This window comes from Pan paniscus, chromosome 16 (genome assembly GCF_029289425.2).
Source record: "Pan paniscus chromosome 16, NHGRI_mPanPan1-v2.0_pri, whole genome shotgun sequence".
In the NCBI taxonomy this organism is placed as follows: Eukaryota; Metazoa; Chordata; class Mammalia; order Primates; family Hominidae; genus Pan; species Pan paniscus.
This window is the reverse complement of record NC_073265.2, coordinates 79,180,821-79,196,551: the sequence shown is the minus strand read 5'-3', so window position 1 is coordinate 79,196,551 and position 15,731 is coordinate 79,180,821. Positions and strand designations below refer to the sequence as shown.

Here is a 15,731-nt window from a genome sequence, read left to right as displayed (position 1 = left end):
GTTCTGGGTCCTCTGGGGCTTTTAGGCCTGGGTCATCTCAGCTCTCAAAGCTGGGGGTTGGCAGAAGTCTCATGTTCACCCATCACTCTGGCAGGGAATTGTTGGTGAGATAGGACTTGGGTGCAGATGACCTGTACACAAGGTAGAAAGGGCAGATTGTCACCTGAGGAGTACCAGGTATCATGGGAGCCAAAGCAGGCGGGAGGGGAGGGGAGGGAGGAAGCTCTCACCCCAGCTTGAGATTCAGAAGGCTGCCAGAGGGGTCATTTGAGCTGGATCACGAAGGTAAGGCAGGGCTTGAGGAGGCAGAGATATGAGGAGGGCAGGCAAGGTGGGGTATATCGCAGGGACGATGACTTGGGATGGGAAATGGCTCACTCCCCTAGCAGGTGACAAATGGCAGGGAGGCTGGAGCTGAGTTGTTGACTGAGGTGAACAGGCTGGGAAGTGGCTCTTCAGCTGCTTCAGAGGAGGAAGAGGAGGAGGAGGAGCTGCCCAGGCGGACCTTACACCTGCGCAGGTGCGTGGGACCCACTGCCCCCACCTGACAAGGGCCTGCTCAGGGCCCAGGGCTAGGCAGGCTGGGGATCCCACCGTCTCCTCTCGTGACAGCAGTGGGGAAGCCTCTGGGTCCTAGGATGCCCTCATGTTGCCCTGGCCAGCCCTTGGGGGAGAGCTGTGGGGCTCTGAGCCGAAAGGTCTCACTGGAGCGAGTGTGATACAGGGTGGGCCCAGGCCTCCTGACTTCAGCCTCCAGGGTGGCCCTCTATGCCCCCAGCTGCCCTGTACCTCCTAAAACTCTGCCCCTGGACTCCTGATTCTGCCAGACTCACATCCTGGGTTTATATTGACCCTGGGAGGTGGAAGACCCGGTGGCCTGTCTTCTTCCCTCCAGGCCTGGGGGTGGCTAGGCTGGGGCAGGGGCTGGGGAGGAGCATGGCCTCCTGCTTCTGTCCTCCAGAAATGGGATCAGCAACTGCAGTCAGAGGGCGGGGGCACGCCCAGGGAGTCTGCCAGAGAGGAAGGGCCCAGAGCTTTGCCTTGAGGAGTTGGATGCGGCCATTCCAGGGTCCAGAGGTAAGCTGGGTGGGATGCAGAGAGGGCCTCCTCGCCATTGCCCCTCCACGGTCCTGGGCCAGCCACCTTGGGACAGTCCCACCCACCATCCCTGGCAGCCCCTGCTCTCCACTCCTCTGTCTCCCCCACTGTCAGTTGGGGCAGCAACCTTGACAGGCTGCCTGTTGCAGCAGTTGGTGGGAGCAAGGCCCGAGTTCAGGCCCGCCAGGTCCCCCCTGCCACGGCCTCAGAGTGGCGGCTGGCCCAGGCCCAGCAGAAGATCCGGGAGCTGGCTATCAACATCCGCATGAAGGAGGAGCTCATTGGCGAGCTGGTCCGCACAGGTGAGGGGTGGGCATCAGGTGGGCCTCTCACCCGAGGGGGACTTCTCATCGTTACTTCTGCACTGTTCTAGAGGGATTTCAACAATGAGGTGGTTAGGAGCAGGGGCCGGATGGCCTAGGTTTGATACTCAGCCCAGCCTCTTCCAGCTGTGTGACCCTGAGCAAGTAGCATAAACCCTCCGTGCCTCAGTTTTTTCATCTCTAAAATGGGGATAGTCGTTATACCTACTGAATAGGGGTGTTGTGAGGGTGAAGTGAGTTAATTCAGGTGAAGTGCTTAGAATAGCTCTTAGTAAGCAGTACTTCTTTTTTCTTCTTTTTCTTTTTTTGAGAAAGAGTTTCACTCGTCACCCAGGCTGGAGTGCAGTGGCGTGATCTTGGCTCACTGCAACCTCTGCCTCCCGGGTTCAAGCGATTCTCCTGCCTCAGCCTCCCGAGTAGCTGGGATTACAGGCGCCCACCACCACACCCACCTAATTTTTTTTTTTTTTTTTTTTTTTTTTTTTTAGTTGAGATGGGGTTTCACCATGTTGGCCAGGCTGGTGTTGAACTCCTGACCTCGGGTGATCCACCCGCCTCAGTCTCCACAAGTGCTGGGATTACAGGCGTGAGCCACTATGCCCAGCACTTCTTCTTACTTATCAAGTGCCTGCAATGTTTCAGCCATTGTGCTGGGCAAAGTATCTTTCAGTCCTGGGGAGCACACAGTGAGTGTCATGGAGGACTGAGTGTCTCCAAATTGTGTTATGCCTATGACTGGTGATATGAGTGAAGGAGGGGACACGGGGTAGTTTTAGGTGCTGGCCAGTGGAGCGTTTTTAATAGTTAATGAATTTGTTACCAAATTCATCATAAATATTTTCAACCAGACATGAGACAAGTACCATGGGTCCCATATACCCATCCTCCAGACTTAGTAGTTACCAAGAGTTTTCCACAGTTGTTTTACCTCCTCTCCCTTTTTTCTTTGCTGAATATTTTGAAGGACATGCCAGACTTCATGTCCTTTCTTCCCTATACCTCCCAGTGTGCTGCTTTAAAAATAGGAACTTTTTTTTTTTCACTTAACTGTAATACCATCAGCACACCTAATGAAACTAATGTCCTCTTTTTTTTTTTTTCTGAGACGGAGTCTCACTCTGTTGCCAAGCTGGAGTGCAGTGGCACGATGTTGGCTCACTGCAACCTCTGCCTCCCGAGTTCAAGTGATTCTCCTGCTTCAGCCTCTCGAGTAGCTGGGACTACAGGCGTGTGCCAACACAACCAGCTAATTTTTGTATTTTTAGTAGAGACGGGGTTTCATCATGTTGGCCAGGATGGTCTCGATCTCTTGACCTCGTGATCCGCTCACCTCAGCCTCCCAAAGTACTGGGATTAGAGGCGTGAGCCACCGCACCCGGCACAGTCCTCTTAATGACCAGAGCATAAGCACATTCTCTCCATTATCAGCAGTATCTGTTTATAGCTGGATCGCTTGAATCAGGCTCCAAATTTGTTCCACACACACATCATACAGTCGTCACTTGATATCTATGTGGGATTGGTTCCAGGACCCCGTGAATGCCAAAATCTGTGGATGCTCAAAAAAGGTTTAGTAAATAATGTGGTATAGTATTTACAGTAACTGACCCACATCTTCCTTTAAATCACTTTAAATCATCTCTAGATTTCTTACAATACCTAATACAATGTAAAAGCTGGGTAAATAGTTGTTTTACTGTATTGTTTAGGTAATGATGATAAGAAAAATCTGTACATGGTCAGTACACATGCAGCCATTTATTTAGAAAAATATAATTTCCATCCATGGTTGGTTGAACCCATGGGTGTGGAACCCACAGATGCAGAGGGCCGACTGTATTTGTTTCTGAGGTCTCTGACATCTCCCTTCTCTCAGTCATCCTGCTGAATGTCCCAAACCCCACATGTTTGGGGTTTGTCTGTTTGCTTTTTTGTGGTGTCATTTAGCTCATTCTTTTGTCCTCCAGATTTCCTGGAAATGAAAGTTAGTTCTAAAGGCTTAATTATATACAGGTTCAGATTACATATTTATTTTAGAATGCATTTGGTAAAAATAAAACTAATTTGTAATTTCCTTGGGTCGCTGCAGTGGATGAGGCTCATTTAAAAGGTGAGTTGAGGCTGGGCGCGGTGGCTCACGCCTGTAATCCGAGGACTTTGGGAGGCCAAGGTGGGTGGATCACCAGAGGTCAGGAGTTCGAGACCAGCCTGGCCAACATGGCAAAACCCAATCTCTACTAAAAATACAAAATTAGCCAGGTGTAGTGGCACGTGCCTGTAATCCCAGCTACTTGGGAGGCTGAGGCAGCAGAATCACTTGAATCCGGAAGGCGGAGGTTGCACTGAGCCAAGATTGCGCCATTGCACTCCAGCCTGGGCAAAAAGAGCAAACTCCGTCTCAATAAATAAATAAATAGAGTTGATTTGAAGAAAAATATTAAGTAAACTGTGGTACTGGTGGTGCAAAGGCTTGGTGAAACCCACACAGGTGTCCAAGGGTTGGGAAACCTCCCAGGGGGACAAACAGCTGGCCCTCTCGGTGGAGCAGGGCTGCCTGTGCTGACATTCCCGCTTTCTTCCAGGAAAGGCAGCTCAGGCCCTGAACCGCCAGCACAGCCAGCGTATCCGGGAGCTGGAGCAGGAGGCAGAGCAGGTGCGGGCCGAGCTGAGTGAAGGCCAGAGGCAGCTGCGGGAGCTCGAGGGCAAGGAGCCCCAGGATGCTGGCGAGCGGTCTCGGCTCCAGGAGTTCCGCAGGAGGGTCGCTGCGGCCCAGAGCCAGGTGCAGGTTAGTCTCGGGGCCTCAGGGTGGGGTGCTGGGGTGACTCCTGCCTCCTAGGCTGCCATCCTTGGGACCAGGACATGTGGGCTCTGAGGCCCAAGTTCACTGTGGAACCTTGTGCTCCAGCCCTGGCCCTGCAGGGTGAGGCTGGTATAGAAGCTGGGGGTCCGCCCAGCTTTACACACAGTAGAGGCAGGGGGCAGGTCCTGCCTGAAGACCACCTGGGAGAGCAACGAGAGGGTGAAGGGTGGGCGTCTAAAGAAACCTACCCTGCAGCGTGCAGTCCTCTGTCTCCCGGTCCCCCTTTCAGCTCTCCATTCGCTTACCCCTCCATCCCATTCTCCCTTGTCTGTCTATCCGTTGGTCCATGTGTCCGTCAAACCCATGCATCGGTTTAGTCTTTCTTTGAGACAGAGTCTTACTCTGTTGCCCAGGCTGGAGTACAGTGCCACCATCCTGGCTCACTGCAACCTCCGCCTCCTGGGTTCAAGTGATTCTCCTGTCTCAGCCTCCTGAGTAGCTGGGATTACAGACACGTGCCACCACGCCCAGCTGATTTTGTATTTTTAGTAAAGACGGGGTTTCTCCATGTTAGCCAGGCTGGTCTTGAACTCCTGACCTCAAGTGATCCACCCACCTGGGCCTACCAAAGTGCTGGGATTATAGGTGTGAGCCACCGCGCCTAGCTGGTTTAGCCTTTTATCAGTGGATTGACCACCTGTCCATTTATCCACAGGTGCATCCACCCCTTCCATCCCCTTTTGTTAATTCATGCATTCTCTGTCTTAGTTTGCTACAGCTGCCATAGCAAACTTCGGTAGACTAGGGGGATTTAAACAGCAGAAGTTTAGTTTCTCCCAGCTCTGGAGGCTGTCAGTCCGAGCTCAAGGTGTCTACAGGTCTGGTTTCCCCTGAGGCCTCACTTCTTGGTGTGCAGACGGCCACTTCCTGGCTGTGTCTTGACACGGCCTTTCCCCTGCTTGTAGCCCTGGTATCTCTTCCTCTTGTCATGAGGACCCTGGTCATACTGGATTAGGGCCCACCCTAATGTCCTCATTTAAACTAATCACCTCTCTAAAGACCTTCTTTCCAAACGCAGTCATATTCTGAGGTGCTGGTGGTTAGGGCTTTCATATAGGAATTTTGGGGAAACACAATTCAGCCCATAACGGTCTCCATCCTGTTGTTTTTATTTTTTATTTTTTGAGACGGAGTCTCACTCTGTTGCTCAGGCTGGAGTGCTGTGGTGCAATCTCAGCTTACTGCAACCTCTGCCTCCTGGGTTCAAGTGATCCTTATGCCTCAGCCTCCTGAGTAGCTGGGTGCCACTACAGGCAGGTGCCACCACACCTGGCTAATTTTTTTCTTTTTTTCTTTTTTTTTAGTAGAGACAGTGTTTCACCATGTTGGCCAGGCTGCTCTTGAACTCCTGACCTCAGGTGTTCAAGTGATCAAGATCCACTTATCTTGGCCTCCCAAAAGTTCTGGGATTGCAGGCATGAGCCACTGTGCCTGGCCTATCCTATTTTTTTACCTTCATATGATCTCGCCCACCTAGCCATCTGTCCCTCCCACCCTTCCATCCGTCCATCCTTGCAGATGCCCACCCATCCTTATTTTCTCAGTTCAAATGTCCAAGAGACAATATCGTGGAGTGGTTGAGAGCATGGGCTCTGGAGCCTGACTGCTCAGGTTTGAATCCCAGTTCTACCACTTACTAGCTATGTGTCGTTGGTCAAGTTTCCTAACCTCTCTGCCTCAGTTTTCTGATCTGTAAAATAGGGATAATCATAATTACACTTTTTGTAGGCTCATTAGGACCATTTAATATACACAGAGCTCTTAGTGTGGTGCCTGGTGCGTAAATGTCGTAGTATTTACCATTATTAGTATACTGTTATTATTATTTTTAATTTATTATTATTATACTTTAAGTTTTAGGGTACATGTGCACAATGTGCAGGTTACATATGTATACATGTGCCATGCTGGTGCGCGGCACCCACTAACTCCTCATCTAGCATTAGGTATATCTCCCAATGCTATCCCTCCCCCCTCCTCCCACCCCACCACAGTCCCCAGAGTGTGATATTCCCCTTCCTGTGTCCATGTGATCTCATTGTTCAATTCCCACCTATGAGTGAGAATATGCGGTGTTTGGTTTTTTGTTCTTGTGATAGTTTACTGAGAATGATGATTTCCAATTTCATCCATGTCCCTACAAAGGACATGAACTCATCATTTTTTATGGCTGCATAGTATTCCATGGTGTATATGTGCCACATTTTCTTAATCCAGTCTATCATTGTTGGACATTTGGGTTGGTTCCAAGTCTTTGCTATTGTGAATAATGCCGCAATAAACATACATGTGCATGTGTCTTTATAGCAGCATGATTTATAGTCCTTTGGGTATATACCCAGTAATGGGATGGCTGGGTCAAATGGTATTTCTAGTTCTAGATCCCTGAGGAATTGCCACACTGACTTCCACAATGGTTGAACTAGTTTACAGTCCCACCAACAGTGTAAAAGTGTTCCTATTTCTCCACATCCTCTCCAGCACCTCTTGTTTCCTGACTTTTTAATGATTGCCATTCTAACTGGTGTGAGATGGTATCTCATTGTGGTTTTGATTTGCAGTTCTGATGGGCAGTGATGGTGAGCATTTTTTCATGTGTTTTTTGGCTGCATAAATGTCTTCTTTTGAGAAGTGTCTGTTCATGTCCTTCGCCCACTTTTTGATGGGGTTGTTTGTTTTTTTCTTGTAAATTTGTTTGAGTTCATTGTAGATTCTGGATATTAGCCCTTTGTCAGATGAGTAGGTTGCAAAAATTTTCTCCCATTTTGTAGGTTGCCTGTTGACTCTGATGGTAGTTTCTTTTGCTGTGCAGAAGCTCTTTAGTTTAATTAGATCCCATTTGTCGATTTTGGCTTTGGTTGCCATTGCGTTTGGTGTTTTAGACATGAAGTCCTTGCCCATGCCTATGTCCTGAATGGTAATGCCTAGGTTTTCTTCTAGAGTTTTTATGGTTTTAGGTCTAACATTTAAGTCTTTAATCCATCTTGAATTGATTTTTGTATAAGGTGTAAGGAAGGGATCCAGTTTCAGCTTTCTACATATGGCTAGCCAGTGTTCCCAGCACCATTTATTAAATAGGGAATCCTTTCCCCGTTGCTTTTCTCAGGTTTGTCAAAGATCAGATAGTTGTAGATATGCGGCGTTATTTCTGAGGGCTCTGTTCTGTTCCATTGATCTATATCTCTGTTTTGGTACCAGTACCATGCTGTTTTGGTTACTGTAGCCTTGTAGTATAGTTTGAAGTCAGGTAGTGTGATGCTTCCAGCTTTGTTCTTTTGGCTTAGGATTGACTTGGTGATGCGGGCTCTTTTTTGGTTCTATATGAACTTTAAAGTAGTTTTTTCCAATTCTGTGAAGAAAGTCATTGGTAGCTTGATGGGGATGGCATTGAATCTGTAAATTACCTTGGGCAGTATGGTCATTTTCATGATATTGATTCTTCCTACCCATGAGCATGGAATGTTCTTCCATTTGTTTGTATCCTCTTTTATTTCCTTGAGCAGTGGTTTGTAGTTCTTCTTGAAGAGGTCCTTCACATCCCTTGTAAGTTGGATTCCTAGGTATTTTATTCTCTTTGAAGCAATTGTGAATGGGAGTCCACTCATGATTTGGCTCTCTGTTTGTTGTTGGTGTATAAGAATGCTTGTGATTTTTGTACATTGATTTTGTATCCTGAGACTTTGCTGAAGTTGCTTATCAGCTTAAGGAGATTTTGGGCTGAGACAATGGGGTTTTCTAGATATACAATCATGTCATCTGCAAACAGGGACAATTTGACTTCCTCTTTTCCTAGTTGAATACCCTTTATTTCCTTCTCCTGCCTAATTGCCCTGGCCAGAACTTCCAACACTATGTTGAATAGGAGTGGTGAGAGAGGGCATCCCTGTCTTGTGCCAGTTTTCAAAGGGAATGCTTCCAGTTTTTGCCCATTCAGTATGATATTGGCTGTGGGTTTGTCATAGATAGCTCTTATGATTTTGAGATACGTCCCATCAATATCTAATTTATTGAGAGTTGTTGAATTTTGTCAAAGGCCTTTTCTGCATCTATTGAGATAATCGTGGTTTTTGTCTTTGGTTCTGTTTATATGCTGGATTACATTTATTGATTTGCGTATATTGAACCAGCCTTGCATCCCAGGGATGAAGCCCACTCGATCATGGTGGATAAGCTTTTTGATGTGCTGCTGGATTCGGTTTGCCAGTATTTTATTGAGGATTTTTGCGTCAATGTTCATCAAGGATATTCGTCTAAAATTCTCTTTTTTGGTTGTGTCTCTGCCCGGCTTTGGTATCAGGATGATGCTGGCCTCATAAAATGAGTTAGGGAGGATTCCCTCTTTTTCTATTGATTGGAATAGTTTCAGAAGGAATAGTACCAGTTCCTCCTTGTACCTCTGGTAGAATTCGGCTGTGAATCCATCTGGTCCTGGACTTTTTTTGCTTGGTAAGCTATTGATTATTGCCACAATTTCAGCTCCTGTTATTGGTCTATTCAGAGATTCAACTTCTTCCTGGTTTAGTCTTGGGAGAGTGTATGTGTCGAGGAATTTATCCATTTCTTCTAGATTTTCTAGTTTATTTGTGTAGAGGTGTTTGTAGTATTCTCTGATGGTAGTCTGTATTTCTGTGGGATCGGTGGTGATATCCCCTTTATCATTTTTTATTGCATCTGATTCTTCTCTCTTTTTTTCTTTATTAGTCTTGCTAGCGGTCTATCAATTTTGTTGATCCTTTCAAAAAACCAGCTCCTGGATTCATTAATTTTTTGAAGGGTTTTTTGTGTCTCTATTTCCTTCAGTTCTGCTCTGATTTTAGTTATTTCTTGCCTTCTGCTAGCTTTTGAATGTGTTTGCTCTTGCTTTTCTAGTTCTTTTAGTTGTGATGTTAGGGTGTCAATTTTGGATCTTTCCTGCTTTCTCTTGTGGGCATTTAGTGCTATAAATTTCCCTCTACACACTGCTTTGAATGTGTCCCAGAGATTCTGGTATGTTGTGTCTTTGTTCTCATTGGTTTCAAAGAACATCTTTATTTCTGCCTTCATTTCGTTATGTACCCAGTAGTCATTCAGGAGCAGGTTGTTCAGTTTCCATGTAGTTGAGCGGTTTTGAGTGAGATTCTTAATCCTGAGTTCTAGTTTGATTGCACTGTGGTCTGAGAGATAGTTTGTTATAATTTCTGTTCTTTTACATTTGCTGAGGAGAGCTTTACTTCCAAGTATGTGGTCAATTTTGGAATAGGTGTGGTGTGGTGCTGAAAAAAATATATATTCTGTTGATTTGGGGTGGAAAGTTCTGTAGGTGTCTATTAGGTCCGCTTGGTGCAGAGCTGAGTTCAATTCCTGGGTATCCTTGTTGACTTTCTGTCTCGTTGATCTGTCTAATGTTGACAGTGGGGTGTTAAAGTCTCCCATTATTAATGTGTGGGAGTCTAAGTCTCTTTGTAGGTCACTCAGGACTTGCTTTATGAATCTGGGTGCTCCTGTATTGGGTGCATATATATTTAGGATAGTTAGCTCTTCTTGTTGCATTGCTCCCTTTACCATTATGTAATGGCCTTCTTTGTCTCTTTTGATCTTTGTTGGTTTAAAGTCTGTTTTATCAGAGACTAGGATTGCAACCCCTGCCTTTTTTTGTTTTCCATTTCCTTGGTAGATCTTCCTCCATCCTTTTATTTTGAGCCTTTGTGTGTCTCTGCATGTGAGATGGGTTTCCTGAATACAGCACACTGATGGGTCTTGACTCTTTATCCAATTTGCCAGTCTGTGTCTTTTAATTGGAGCATTTAGTCCATTTACATTTAAAGTTAATATTGTTATGTGTGAATTTGATCCTGTCATTATGATGTTAGCTGGTTATTTTGCTCGTTAGTTCATGCAGTTTCTTCCTAGTCTCGATGGTCTTTACATTTTGGCATGATTTTGCAGCGGCTGGTACCGGTTGTTCCTTTCCATGTTTAGCGCTTCCTTCAGGAGCTCTTTTAGGGCAGGCCTGGGTGTGACAAAATCTCTCAACATTTGCTTGTCTGTAAAGTATTTTATTTCTCCTTCACTTATGAAGCTTAGTTTGGCTGGATATGAATTTCTGGGTTGAAAATTCTTTTTTTTAAGAATGTTGAATATTGACCCCCACTCTCTTCTGGCTTGTAGAGTTTCTGCTGAGAGATCCGCTGTTAGTCTGATGGGCTTCCCTTTGTGGGGAACCCGACCTTTCTCTCTGGCTGCCCTTAACATTTTTTCCTTCATTTCAACTTTGGTGAATCTGACAATTATGTGTCTTGGAGTTGCTCTTCTCGAGGAGTATCTTTGTGGCGTTCTCTGTTATTTCCTGAATCTGAATGTTGGCCTGCCTTGCTAGATTGGGGAAGTTCTCCTGGATAATATCCTGCAGAGTGTTTTCCAACTTGGTTCCATTCTCCCCGTCACTTTCAGGTACACCAATCAAATGTAGATTTGGTCTTTTCACATAGTCCCATATTTCTTGGAGGCTTTGCTCGTTACTTTTTATTCTTTTTTCTCTAAACTTCCCTTCTCGCTTCATTTCATTCACTTCATATTCCATCACTGATACCCTTTCTTCCAGTTGATCGCATCGGCTCCTGAGGCTTCTGCATTCTTCACGTAGTTCTCGAGCCTTGGTTTTCAGCTCCATCAGCTCCTTTAAGCACTTCTCTGTATTGGTTATTCTAGTTATACATTCTTCTAAACTTTTTTCAAAGTTTTTAACTTCTTTGCCTTTGATTTGAATTTCCTCCCATAGCTCGGAATAATTTGATCATCTGAAGCCTTCTTCTCTCAGCTCGTCAAAGTCATTCTCCGTCCAGCTGTGTTCCGTTGCTGGTGAGGAACTGCGTTCCTTTAAAGGAGGAGAGGCGCTCTGCTTTTTAGAGTTTCCATTTTTTCTGCTCTGTTTTTTCCCCATCTTTGTGGTTTTATCTACTTTTGGTCTTTGATGATGGTGATGTACAGATGGGTTTTTGGTGTGGATGTCCTTTCTGTTTGTTAGTTTTCCTTCTAACAGACAGGACCCTCAGCTGCAGGTCTGTTGGAGTACCCGGCCGTGTGAGGTGTCAGTCTGCCCCTGCTGGGGGGTGCCTCCCAGTTAGGCTGCTTGGAGGTCAGGGGTCAGGAACCCACTTGAGGAGGCAGTCTGCCTGTTCTCAGGTCTCCACCTGCGTGCTGGGAGAACCACTGCTCTCTTCAAAGCTGTCAGACAGGGACATTTAAGTCTGCAGAGGTTACTGCTGTCTTTTTGTTTGTCTGTGCCCTGCCCCCAGAGGTGGAGCCTACAGAGGCAGCCAGGCCTCCTTGAGCTGTGGTGGGCTCCACCCAGTTCGAGCTTCCCAGGTGCTTTGTTTACCTAAGCAAGCCTGGGCAATGGCGGGCACCCCTCCCCCAGCCTCGCTGCCACCTTGCAGTTTGATCTCCGACTGCTGTGCTAGCAATCAGCCAGACTCCGTGGGCGTAGGACCCTCTGAGCCATGTGCGGGATATAATCACCTGGTGTGCCTTTTTTAAGCCCGTCGGAAAAGCACAGTATTCGGGTGGGAGTGACCCGATTTTCCAGGTGCCATCTGTCACCCCTTTGTTTGACTAGGAAAGGGAACTCCCTGACCCCTTGCGCTTCCCGAGTGAGGCAATGCCTCGCCCTGCTTCGGCTCGCGCATGGTGCGTGCACCCACTGACCTGCGCCCACTGTCTGGCACTCCCTAGTGAGATGAACCCAGTACCTCAGATGGAAATGCAGAAATCTCCCGTCTTCTGCGTCACTCACGCTGGGAGCTGTAGACCGGAGCTGTTCCTATTTGGCCATCTTGGCTCCTGTGTCCTGTTATTATTTTTTGAGTCAGAGTCTGGCTCTGTTGCCCAAGCTGGAGTGCAGTGGCACGATCCCGGCTCACTGCAACCTCTGCCTCCCGGGTTCAAGTGATTCTCCTGCCTCAGCCTCCTGAGTAGCTGGGATTAGAGGCACCCACCACCAAACCCAGCTAATTTTTGTATTTTTAGTAGAGACAGGGTTTCACTATGTTGGCCAGGTTGGTCTCAAACTCCTGACCTCAAGTAATCCGCCTGCCTCAGCCTCTCAAAGTGCTGGGATTACAGACATGAGCCACCGCACCCGGCCTCTGTTATTATTATTGGTCTATCACCCACCTACCCATTTGCCCTCTATCTGCCTGCCCTTGTTGAGTGCCCAGCACTATGACAGGCTCGCGGTAGCCCCGTGCATGGCCCAGTGAAGACTGTGTGGGTCCCAGGTGCTGAAGGAGAAGAAGCAGGCTACGGAGCGGCTGGTGTCACTGTCGGCCCAGAGTGAGAAGCGACTGCAGGAGCTCGAGCAGAACGTGCAGCTCATGCGGCAGCAGCAGGGACAGCTGCAGAGGCGGCTTCGCGAGGAGACGGAGCAGAAGCGGCGCCTGGAGGCAGAGATGAGCAAGCGGCAGCACCGCGTCAAGGTCAGGCTCACGGCAGGGTGGGGACCTTCTGTCCAGGCCAATAGGCTGAGCTGGCGGCCCAGCCAGGGGAGCCCAGGCAGGGTTTGCCACCCACAGCCACGTGACCTTAGAAAGCAGGTCACTTAGCCTGAGTCTGTTTTTTCATCTGAAAATGTGGAATGTTATAGGAAACTCAAGGCCAGGGTGAGACTTCAGTGAGATGAGGTATATGAGGTGACTGGCATCTTGTGGGGCTTATTTCTAAGTGTTTGCGTCTATTTGCCGGTCTCCAGGGAGATTTGTGTGGGATGGGTCTGGGGGACACTTCGCAGGGCCCTCTTGGGAGTGGGCAGGCACTCCTGGGGGCTTTGGGATCGGTGGCAGGCTCTGGTAAGATGCTGGCACCATAAACAGCCCTGCCCACTGAGCTCCTCACCCAGGAGCTGGAGCTGAAGCATGAGCAGCAGCAGAAGATCCTGAAGATTAAGACGGAAGAGATCGCGGCCTTCCAGAGGAAGAGGCGCAGTGGCAGCAACGGCTCTGTGGTCAGCCTGGAACAGCAGCAGGTGGGGCCAGGCTGTGTCCGCACCCAGGGCTCCCCTGGGGGCTGGCTGGTGGGTGCACCTTTCTCCCCAGTGAACCTCGAGTGGCGGGTGACACAGCCAGAGGTGGGCCCTGAGTTCCCTCCCTCCCTACTTTTCCTTAGAAGATTGAGGAGCAGAAGAAGTGGCTGGACCAGGAGATGGAGAAGGTGCTACAGCAGCGGCGGGCGCTGGAGGAGCTGGGGGAGGAGCTCCACAAGCGGGAGGCCATCCTGGCCAAGAAGGAGGCCCTGATGCAGGAGAAGACGGGGCTGGAGAGCAAGCGCCTGAGATCCAGCCAGGTGAGGCCCTGCCAGGAGAGACCCAGCCAGGAGAGATCCTGCCAGGTGAGGTCCAGTGAAGTGAGGTCCAGCCAGGACAGATCTTGCCAGGTGAGCTCCTGCCAAGTAAGTTTCTGCCAGGTGAGGTCTAGCAAAGTGAGGTCCCTCCAAGTGGTAAACCTGCCAGGTGATGTCCCTGCCAGGCGAGGTCTAGACAGGAGAGTTTCTTCTAGGTGGTATCTCTGCCAGGTAAGTTCCAGACAGAGGAAGCTCTGTCCTACTGGGTTCTATCCTGTGCATCCCCATGAGCTATAGGGCTTCAGGATATTTATGACACAGTTAGAGATGTATGCATAGAAGAACCTCTCTTAAGTGTCCATCCTCCAATTCATTTCACTCATTAACCCCCTCCTCAGGGCCTGTGCAGGAAGAATGAGGCGGCGCAGGTATAGGAAGGTGGTATAGCCAAATAGAAAGAGACTTCTCCGCCTGGCATCATTACTCCATCTAGAATAGGAAGGTCAGCTTCTGAGCCACAGCGTTGTCTTCTGTCAGATGGGATCATGTTACCATGATGGCTGGAGGGGGATGGCAGTCATTGATGCAGGGCCTGTTCCAGTACAGGGGCTTGGGCCACACGCCCAGTGTCCTAGGCCTGCAGAGGCCAGGAGCCTTGCTCCTGCCAGCACGCATCACTCTGATGTCCAGGAGGATCCAGGGTCCTACTGGATGATCCGTAACTTCCCTCCGCCAGGAGAGCCCTCACTTCCTCCCGCATCTGGCTCCCAGAAAGGCCTTTGGGGCTTGGCCAATTCCTATCACTGTCCAGTCTGGTCATCTCAGTGACAGATCATTCCTCCCACCCCTACCCATTGCCTGTTCTTGCCAGGAGGGCCACGTCCCTCTGGTCCTTATCCTCCTCTTGCCATCTCTGAGTGCCCCTCTGCAAATGCTCTGGTCCCTTTAGCCCCGCCTCCTGGAGTCTCTGTGAACTAAGTCTGGTCTCCCTGCTGAGCAGAACATTTGGAGTGTTGGTTTCTTGAGGGAAGGACGCAAGTCCTCCTTAACATCCGGCCCTTTCTGTCACCCCTGTGAGGACAGTGCCTGTTCCTTCTCTAATCCCTGGTGATTCTGCCCCCAGGCCCTCAACGAGGATATCGTGCGAGTGTCCAGCCGGCTGGAGCACCTGGAGAAGGAGCTGTCCGAGAAGAGCGGGCAGCTGCGGCAGGGCAGCGCCCAGAGCCAGCAGCAGATCCGCGGGGAGATCGACAGCCTGCGCCAGGAGAAGGACTCGCTGCTCAAGCAGCGCCTGGAGATCGACAGCAAGCTGAGGCAGGGGAGTCTGCTGTCCCCCGAGGTACCCTGCGGCCCCATGGCTCAGCCCCTTGGTGCCATTGTCTGCCTGTCTGTCTGCTCTCCTCAGCCCTTGCTCCAGCCCTCTGCGGGTGCTGGGCCTTGCTGTCGGCAGACCCAAGTTTTCACTGTTAGGTGGAGGTGGGGGCTGGGGAGGGCTGGCCTGGCCCTTCTGCCCCTGCTTTGGCCTCATTGGCTGGGACACAGGGGCCAGGCTGTGCTGACCTCTCAGCTCTCTTCTGGCTGGAGCCTGGACTCCTGTTCTGTGCTGCATTCGAGTACCTGCCCACACGTCTCGGCTCCATGTGTGGAGTGTCAGGCGCATACTCAGTGCACCTCATGCCCACACATCTGTGTTCCCTGAGCAGAGAGAAAGCCTATGTGACTATAGTCATGTGCTGTGTGACATTTCAGTGAATGACAGCTCATACAACAATGGTGCTCCCAGAAAATTATAATACCGCATTTTTACTGTGCGTTTTCTATGTTTAGATACACAAATACTCACCATGGTTAACAACTGCCTACAGTACAGTCACATGCTGTCCAGGCTTGTAGCCTAGGTGTGTGGTGGGCTATACCATCTAGGTTTGTGTGAGTATATTCTGATGTTTGCACGACGTCGAAAACGCCTAATGATGCATTTCTTAGAACGTATCCCCATCTGTAGAAGCTTACCCAGCAGACACCGTGGTGCCTCCGTGGCTGTCCCAACCATGCCTTTTGTTTGGTTAGGGTGCTCTGAACTTCCTGAATGCAGATCATTCACAGAGGCTTGCAGTTGAGCAGGCCACCTCTGAGCA

At 49.1% G+C, this 15,731-nt stretch overlaps 1 protein-coding gene across 10 annotated transcripts in view; it reads left to right on the top strand.

Moving 5' to 3' along the window:
* KIF7 (kinesin family member 7) overlaps positions 1–15,731 on the top strand; it is a 39,048-nt gene that overhangs the window by 9,993 nt on the left and 13,324 nt on the right. For 4 of the 10 annotated variants that reach the window (XM_063596915.1, XM_024925703.4, XM_024925702.4 and 1 more), the window contains exons 8-15: positions 387–520; positions 962–1,077; positions 1,248–1,400; positions 4,004–4,206; positions 12,537–12,734; positions 13,154–13,279; positions 13,420–13,596; positions 14,717–14,932. In XM_063596915.1, coding sequence (XP_063452985.1) covers positions 387–520; positions 962–1,077; positions 1,248–1,400; positions 4,004–4,206; positions 12,537–12,734; positions 13,154–13,279; positions 13,420–13,596; positions 14,717–14,932 — 1,323 coding nt within the window. The remainder of the gene's footprint in view (positions 1–386; positions 521–961; positions 1,078–1,247; positions 1,401–4,003; positions 4,207–12,536; positions 12,735–13,153; positions 13,280–13,419; positions 13,597–14,716; positions 14,933–15,731) is intronic. The other 6 variants (XM_063596916.1, XM_063596913.1, XM_055098965.2 and 3 more) reach the window with 3 other exon arrangements.